This window comes from Palaemon carinicauda, chromosome 36 (genome assembly GCF_036898095.1).
Source record: "Palaemon carinicauda isolate YSFRI2023 chromosome 36, ASM3689809v2, whole genome shotgun sequence".
Lineage (NCBI taxonomy): Eukaryota > Metazoa > Arthropoda > Malacostraca > Decapoda > Palaemonidae > Palaemon > Palaemon carinicauda.
In genome coordinates this window covers 16,809,096-16,818,488 of record NC_090760.1, presented here as the reverse complement: position 1 = coordinate 16,818,488, position 9,393 = coordinate 16,809,096, and the positions used below count along the sequence as shown (strand labels likewise).

General features: G+C 37.8%; 1 protein-coding gene across 1 annotated transcript; it reads left to right on the top strand.

Moving 5' to 3' along the window:
* The first annotated feature begins 314 nt into the window (after positions 1–314).
* Positions 315–9,049, top strand: LOC137628780 (uncharacterized). Its single transcript, XM_068359989.1, has 2 exons — positions 315–1,487; positions 6,600–9,049. Exons 1-2 carry the CDS (start codon positions 1,324–1,326, stop codon positions 8,137–8,139), a joined length of 1,704 nt encoding a protein of 567 aa, XP_068216090.1. The 5' UTR covers positions 315–1,323; the 3' UTR covers positions 8,140–9,049.
* The last annotated feature ends 344 nt before the right edge of the window (positions 9,050–9,393 follow it).

The window sequence follows — 9,393 nt, the reverse complement described above, 5'->3', positions numbered from 1 at the left end:
ATATGTGTGTGTATGTATATATATATTTGTATATTTGTATGCATATAGATAGATAGATAGATAGATAGATAAACAGATAGATAGAGATATAGATAGATAGATAAACAGATAGATAGAGAGATAGATATTGATAGAAAAATTGATATATAAATTTATATTTAGATAAATACATATAAATAGATATCAATAGCTACATATATACAATAGATAGATATATAGATAGATAGATAGATACAGATAGATAGATAGATACAGATAGATAGATGAAAATGTATATATATATATATATATATGTCAGACAGATGCTTATTTTTGGGTAAGTTTCGTATGCAGAAGGTTTGTGTATGTTATTGATGTCTTTATTTGTGGGTTTTGTTAATTAATAAGAAATGGGGAGACAAATGCAGTTAGTAGTAATTGTAAAGATATAGAAAGAGTTGTGGAGAGACAGGAGAGTGAACGGGAGTTAGGTAGGATGTTTTCAACTAATTTCGCTGACTCCAGGGTTCTTTCCCGTAAACAACCCCCCCCAAACGACAGGATCCGTTCTTGAATGTCGAACGGAACATAGACGAATGAGACGTGGAAGCCGGGAAAAAGTCACGTGATTAAGGATAGCTTGACACGCCCAGGACGACCATATATAAGCAACGAGAAGACGGCATCTCGCTCTCTTCCTAGTAGTCACTCTGTATAATAGGTCTAACGACCTACTTAACCTGCCGGGTCTCCTTGACGACAACACATGGCGGCTGCCTATACCAAATTGAGGGACGGCGATTACGTAGAATACTAAAGCAGCCGCGAAATTACAGGGGAACAATTACCCCTGAGAACGAAGGACGACGAACAAAGTTACTACGCCCGCACCTGAGTGTCTGTGAGTGCGTTTGGCGGGACGTCCCAGAGCGACCGAGAGGCGTGACGTCCCCGAGTGACCAAGGCGTGTCTAGAACTTCGCGCCAGCCTTCCCAACACCTGACGAAGGCTTATACTTCAGCGACGACAGTAGGCCTATAGATGACGTTTAGGCCTAACTAAACCAGGATTCACCAAATTCTCCAGCCAGTGTCAAGACGTCTGAGTTCATCACTAAGTGTTAATGTAGAAATCACGCTTTTGTTTTTGACTGCTTGTAAGTGCCTGTTCAAACCCCTTTTTATGTCTAGTAAAGAAAGAAACCAGCATTCGTATCCCTCACCCACGAAACTTTGCTTATGTAAACTCCTGAGAGAAATTCAATTAATATTAAACTAAAGGAAGAGGTAAGATACTAGACTAATTAAGAAGTTATTGCTAACTAAATCAAAGACATCTTCACAAATGGTGGCATCGTTAAGGGATACTGTGCCGTGTTGTATTAAGTTTGAACTAATACTGGCTTTATTTCAGGAAAGTGCTGAAACCCCCTTTTATGTGTCGAAGAAATACAAAACAATCTCAAGAAAAACAGAGGGAAACCAAAGGAGTCGTGAACCAATGGATATGTGAGTAGTTGCATGTTTTCGTTCACTCTCTTGTTTTGTATAAATACTGTCTCTCTATAGAATAGGAAGTTAGGGCATTTGTCTCTCGTAAGAAAATTTTGGTGTTTTAATTTTTCCTTTTTTTGTGATATGAGTCTGGACAATATTTTCCAAAGACTTACACAATATCAATACGACTTGAGATTAACTGCAGACAGACGGTCGCGAAGTGCTAGTGTAGGAAGACGTCAAAATCTGACTAGAAACCGAAGTTCGAGTCCGGTAAGAGCAAATATTGCCGATATGAATTCCGCTGGGCTGATCACACAAACCACACGGTTTTGTGGAAATGTAAGTAGGGATAATCCCGACAAACAAAGGTTAGAGAAATACAGTGTAGATAAGTGGTTAGCGGACACAGAGAATAGGATCGCTAGTTTTAAAATAACTGACGATGTTGCAAAAATTAAACAGGCAATGATGTTAGTCAACGTAGACGTAGGGGATGCTCACCCTACATTAAACGGTAAGGCCTTTGAAAAAATTACCACTTTCAACGAGTTCAAGGAGGAATGCAGACTATTGTGGCGATCGGCCAAGGAGACCGATCGGTTGTTGAACTTGTATAGGCTTACCTCAACTAATAAATGTGAAGGTGAATCCAGGGCCAGTTGGCGTACCCAGGTTAGGGATCAGGTAAGAGCAGTTAGGGAAGACTTTTTGTCATTGCCCACAATCACGGTAAGAGACGGAACCAAGTTTAGTAAGGATAATAACAACCTGGTAGATCTAGATGAAGTTCTAGATCTTGTGGCCTACAGTAAGATGTATGCGGCCTTGTTGGAAGACCTAAAGTTAGATCCTGCCCAGAAAACCACAAAAACACCGAACGAATGTCAAGAAATTATACAGAAAAACGAGACCGGTAGGAATAAACATTACCCTAAAGATTATCTAAATAACCAGCCCCCTTACAAGTCAAATGAACAAAACAGAGGAAATTATAATGAAACATATAAATCTAGAGGGAATTATCATCATAAGGGAGCTAGACCAAAGAATAGGTATTGCCAGTATTGTCAAAGAGGAGGTCACACAGACCAAGAATGTTGGTACCAAGGTAAGAAACATAATAAACCCTCCGAAAATACTCCTCAGGTACAGGCAAGGGATAACTCAAACCCTACTAATTACTCCGAAGAAAAACAAGGTAACAGAAAGTGACTAGAAGAGCAGGATAGGAGTCCAGGAAATAGGGAAACCAAAGAATGGAAGGATGTTGCAGGTAGCGGAGGTACATCCACGTTGCCAGCAACATATTTATCCTTCCGACAGCAATCATTACCCAAGACAAATATCAAGATAGAAGGTAAAGAATGTCTTAGTTTGTTAGATTCAGGAAGTACTGTAAATCTCATAGGGCTCCATACCTTAACTGATTATTTGAATATACCTATTTCTGCAATTAGGAGTGAGGATACATTAATTCAGGGGATAACTGGCAATCAGCTTAACAATGTAGGAGCCATAGATTTAAACATTGAATTGCTAGAGAAGAAGTGTCAAGTGCCATTTTTGGTTTTGCAAGAAGTAGCATTTCCCGCTCGAGCTTTGATTTCTTTTGCAACAATGCAAGATTTTGGCATAGTTTTTGATTGTCAAGACAGAAGATTAGTTCTAAAGGGAAATAATCAGGAAGTCTGTTTCCAACTTGTTGATGACAAGTCCACTACAAATTTGGCCAATTTGCAGGGGACCGCTTCGATAGTTGAAACACACTCCGGTTCAGAAGGAGAAAGGGAAATCAAAGTAAAATCAGAAGAAAGGGAGAAAGAAGAGAATTTAGCAATTGCACCCAGAAAGGGGGAAATTACTTCTTGTAAAGGCAGCACACATACTAAGGATGAAAATGTCGACAGAGAATCTGAGAGAATAGATAAAAGGGAATTCCAAGAAGTTTTGCTGCTAGGCACATTGAATTCACAAGAATTAAGACACTTAAGAGAAACAGAATCTCAAAAAGGAGGAGATGAAGATTCATGTTTTTGTACTCAAGTACAAACTGGGGAGATAAGTCTGATCAGCACAGCAGATGCAAACAAAATAAGATTTAGGCTAGCTAGAGATGTAGTACTACTGCCCAATACTCTTACTAGAGTATATTTAATAACCCGCCTACACACAAATAATGATGTAATCTTGACCCCAGAAGGATTACCAGAATATGTCCGAATGGATAACTCATTAGTTCAGATGGAGGGATTAGCCTGTACTACTTATGTCATGAATTATTCTGATAAAAGACTCCATTTGTTAGCGGGTACAGAATTTTGTACAGGAATAGAAGTTACACACAAAATGATTCCGTTAGAGGAGGAAGCATTCTTTACCATAGGAAACATTGATGCAGGAATAGATAGGGAGATAGATAACACCGATTTTCCTGAGTACCGTAAAAGGTTAATAGAAACCTTAAATAAATATAGGCCGGGCATAGCAATTACAGGTGATAGGTTAGGTAGGACTGAGGTGTTAAGACATAAGATAATCCTAGATGATGGAGCTAAACCCTTTTTCATACCTAATTATAAATTACCTATCAGCCAACGTCCAATAGTAGATAAAATGATAGAAGAAATGAAAGAAGAAGGAGTGGTCATACCCTCTAAATCACCTTATAATTCTCCCATGTTGTTGATTCCAAAGAAAGATGGAAGTTACAGATTAGTGATTGATTATCGCAAGTTGAATGCGAACACAGTTCCTGATAGGATGCCCATGCCTGTAATAAATGATGTATTGGCTCAGTTAGGAGGAGCAAAGATCTTCTCATCCTTAGATCTACTAAGTGGATATTGGCAAGTACCTTTAGACGAAGAATCAAAGCCATTAACTGCCTTCAGCACACATAAAGAACACTTAGAATTTCAGGTAATGCCATTTGGGTTAACATCAGCTCCATTGACTTTTGTAAGGTTAATGTTACAGATCTTAGGAGACATAGAGAATGTGTCAGTCTATTTAGATGATGTCATTATATTTAGCAAAGATATAGAGAGCCATTTCGGAACCATAGAAATCGTTTTAGAACGACTAAGACTGGCAGGATTAAAGATAAAGGTTAAGAAATGTCAATTCTTGAGGAAATCATTAGAATATTTAGGACATGTGATCAGTGCTGATGGATTACGCATGCAAGAAGGAAAAATAAAGGCGATTGTGGAATATCCTGCTCCACAAAATTTGAAAGGTGTAAGAAGATTTTTAGGGATGATAGGATACTATAGACCATTTGTCAAAAATTTTGCTACTATAGCTAAACCATTGACAGAATTAACTAAGAAGGATGTAGAGTTTGAATGGAAAGCAGAGCAAGAGGAGGCTTTTCAAAAGTTGAAGGAGAAATTAATCCAAGATCCTATCTTAGTGTATCCAGACTTTAGCAAGCAATTTTACTTAGCATGTGATGCTTCGAATACAGGAATAGGAGCGGTTTTGTTACAGAAGGCAAAAACCCGAATGAGGGTAGTATATTATGCAAGTAGAGTCCTGAATGCGGCCGAACGAAATTACAATACCACAGAAAAGGAATGTTTAGCCATTTATTGGGCACTGAGAAAGTTTCGGCACATTTTGTTAGGACACAAAGTAAATGTACTTACTGACCATAAACCCATCTGTGACCTATTTAAGAAAAGAGCTTTCACTAATAACTTAAAGTTTAATCGATGGTTTATTAGTGTGCTAGAGTTTGCTCCAGAATTTAGATACATTCCAGGTAAGTTTAATACTTTAGCAGATGGATTATCTAGAGCACAAGAGGATACTGAAAGAATTATCACAACTAACACTTTTTGTTTCAGCTGTCAGGTCGTAGACTTAGATTTGGAGAGAGTTAAAATAGAACAAGAGAAACAAGAAAGTATCAGGAAAATAATAGGAGATTTGCTACAAGATGAAACCTCTAGGTCAGATTTTGAATTAATAAATGGGATATTATATAAGAAGGCTAAGGATAGGAGTGCTTGCTCTAGACTATATGTGCCTGACACCCTGACTAAAGAAGTATTAACTCTAACACATACCCACAAGTTGGCAGGACATCCAGGAATCAAAAAGACTCTGAGAACAATAAATAGAAATTATTTTTGGCCTAAGTGCAGCGAAGAAGCAAAGCAATTTGTAAATGAATGTCAAACTTGTAATAGGCATAAAGGTCATGTAAATGTCAGAGCTCCTTTAGAAAAATATCCTAGTAATTTAAACCCTTTTGAGGTAGTTCAGATGGATCATATAGGACCCTTTCCAAAAACTTTGAGAGGAAATAAATATATACTGGTATTCATTGATTATTTGACTCGGTATTTAGAAATTGTCCCAGTCAGAGATAGAACTGCAGTTTCTGTCGCAGAAGCTTTAAAGACCAGAATACTCACAAGACATTCGTGTCCGGAGGTACTTTTGTCGGACAATGCACCCGAATTCACCAGTGAGGTAATGAAAAAGCTTTGTGAATTTTTTGAGATAAAGAAATGCGAGATAACCCCTTATAAGCCGAGTTCAAATGGGACAGTGGAAAGGGCCAATAAGAAGATACTGGATGTACTGCGAACTATCATTAGTCCAACTACAGAAGATTGGGACCTAGCGTTAGAGGACGTTCAGTTTACTTTGAATAACACAGTAAATGAGACAGTAGGAGAAACCCCACACTTTTTGCTTTATGGTTATCAGAAAAGACTGCCAAACTCATTGTTAGATGACGCAAAACCTCCTAGGCACACATATGATTACCAGGACTATATAGCTTGGAAACTGCAAAGAACCTTTCAAATAATAAGACAAACCAGACAATCTTTAGAGAAGGGCCAACAGGTAAATAAGAAATACTATGACACAACTAGTTCCATGACTGACCTGAAGATAGGCTCACAAGTATATATAAAGGTACATGTAAAGGAAGGACCAAATGAAAAGGTATCTCCCAAATTTGAAGGTCCTTATAGAGTGTTAGAAAGGGAAAGGAATAATAAATTTAAGCTGATACATGAACAGAATTTAGATGTAAGGTATGCCCATTGGAATCATATGAAGGTTGTAAAAACTAATCCATGGTCCTCTCAACTTCTACAGGAAGTGGTGGAAAAACTTCCTTCTGATCCTACCCCTGGTGGTCGGTATCACTTGCGAAATAGACATTAAAAGTGGGGCCTTGATACAAAATCATGGAAAAGGTGAACTGTTAACAGATTTTGCTGTAGTAAAAATTAATGTCAATTCAATATTAGAAAGGGAAGAACATTTGAACCAGTTAGATAAAGAACTACGGAAGTGCATACTAACCCATAGTGATTCTGCCTTTGTAGAAGTATTAAGAAATTTACAGGGTAAAATTGAAGACATTGTCAGGCCTCAAAGAAACAAGAGATCTTTATTACCTTTTGTAGGTAGTGCATTTAGTGCTTTGTTTGGAGTGGCTACAGAAAACGATGTAAAAGGTTTGACTGATCGTGTAGAACTAATCGAGAAATGGGCTAATCAGAAGGGTAATCTTATAAGTACTCTAATAGAAAATAATAATAAGAATGTAGAGAACATAAAAAAGATGGTGGAATTTATTAATCAAGTTAACGTGAATGTTTCTGATAAAATAGGTGACATAGAACAAGTGTTTAAGTTGATTCATGAAGTAGAAATCGAGATTGGTGATCACAAGGAATCTGTGAACGGACTAATAAATGCACAAAAGGGAATACTCAGCCCTGCTATCATTTCTCCAAAAACTTTGAAAGAAATTATAGATTGGTGTATGGTAAATAGCCATTCCAAGCCTTTGCTAGAAGATATATTTTGGTATTACACAATGTCAACTGTGAAAGTAACAAAAGGGTATTTGTTGGTATTGATCCCCTTCAAGGGTATGAATTTGTTTGACCTGTATACAATACATCCTTTCCCAGTTAAGATAGGAAATGCAACAATAATTTGGAACCATCCGAAGGTTCGTCTAGCATTGGATAAGAACAAGTTGTTGATGATTATTTTAGAAGAAGGTGATTTAGAACAGTGTGTGTTGATAAGTGAAAGTCAATCCATGTGCAATTTTGTGCAAATTAAACAACCTATGAGCAATTTTCCGTGTGTCCAAGGTATTTTCTTTGAGAATTATGAGTTGATGAGAGAGTGTAAATTTGAAACTTTTGCTTTGCCATACAGGGCATTACATTTAGGTAATGAGATTTTTGTTTATGTACAAAATACTAAAAATGCAGAAGTTACTTGTGATGGGAAGACTCAAACATTTCAGTTAGGAAACTTGAAGTCATTTGCAGATTCTTGCTCAGTAGTGATAAATGATTATCTCTATTATGTACCAAGTGTGTTTTTGCATTATGAGTTAAATCAATCTTCCATTGCAAAGAGTTACGAGAACAAGATTAATCATTTTCAGCTAGACAAATTAACAGTGGTAGAAAATGTGGCAATGCCACTTGATAATGAATATGTTCTGTTTTACAAGCAAGATGTTGCACCATTTCTGACTATGTGTAATGTGTTTTTGATTGTACTTATTACTGTGGTAACATATAATGTGGTGAAGTATTTGGTTTTCAGAAAATTGGAAAGGATTAATGAGTTGCTACTAGTTATTACTGGGAAACCTAAAGAATAGGTTTGTTGTTTTGTTGTATGTGAGGATTCTATAAGAATCCTAGTAGCTGGCCGAGTGGTGTCAGACAGATGCTTATTTTTGGGTAAGTTTCGTATGCAGAAGGTTTGTGTATGTTATTGATGTCTTTATTTGTGGGTTTTGTTAATTAATAAGAAATGGGGAGACAAATGCAGTTAGTAGTAATTGTAAAGATATAGAAAGAGTTGTGGAGAGACAGGAGAGTGAACGGGAGTTAGGTAGGATGTTTTCAACTAATTTCGCTGACTCCAGGGTTCTTTCCCGTAAACAACCCCCCCCAAACGACAGGATCCGTTCTTGAATGTCGAACGGAACATAGACGAATGAGACGTGGAAGCCGGGAAAAAGTCACGTGATTAAGGATAGCTTGACACGCCCAGGACGACCATATATAAGCAACGAGAAGACGGCATCTCGCTCTCTTCCTAGTAGTCACTCTGTATAATAGGTCTAACGACCTACTTAACCTGCCGGGTCTCCTTGACGACAACACATGGCGGCTGCCTATACCAAATTGAGGGACGGCGATTACGTAGAATACTAAAGCAGCCGCGAAATTACAGGGGAACAATTACCCCTGAGAACGAAGGACGACGAACAAAGTTACTACGCCCGCACCTGAGTGTCTGTGAGTGCGTTTGGCGGGACGTCCCAGAGCGACCGAGAGGCGTGACGTCCCCGAGTGACCAAGGCGTGTCTAGAACTTCGCGCCAGCCTTCCCAACACCTGACGAAGGCTTATACTTCAGCGACGACAGTAGGCCTATAGATGACGTTTAGGCCTAACTAAACCAGGATTCACCAAATTCTCCAGCCAGTGTCAAGACGTCTGAGTTCATCACTAAGTGTTAATGTAGAAATCACGCTTTTGTTTTTGACTGCTTGTAAGTGCCTGTTCAAACCCCTTTTTATGTCTAGTAAAGAAAGAAACCAGCATTCGTATCCCTCACCCACGAAACTTTGCTTATGTAAACTCCTGAGAGAAATTCAATTAATATTAAACTAAAGGAAGAGGTAAGATACTAGACTAATTAAGAAGTTATTGCTAACTAAATCAAAGACATCTTCACATATATATATATACATATATATATATAAAGAGAGAGAGAGAGAGAGAGAGAGAGAGAGAGAGAGAGAGAGAGAGAGAGAGAGAGAGAGAGAGAGAGAGATAAATATAAATAGATAGATAGCTAGATATATATAGATACACAGAGATAAATATAGATAGATATGGATC

Coding starts and splice junctions, on each gene's coding strand:
- LOC137628780 (XM_068359989.1), top strand. CDS start 1,324: ATGGTGGCATCGTTAAGGGATACTGTGCCGTGTTGTATTAAGTTTGAA. Junction 1,488..6,599: donor AGTCGTGAACCAATGGATAT/GTGAGTAGTTGC, acceptor CAACTTCTACAG/GAAGTGGTGGAAAAACTTCC.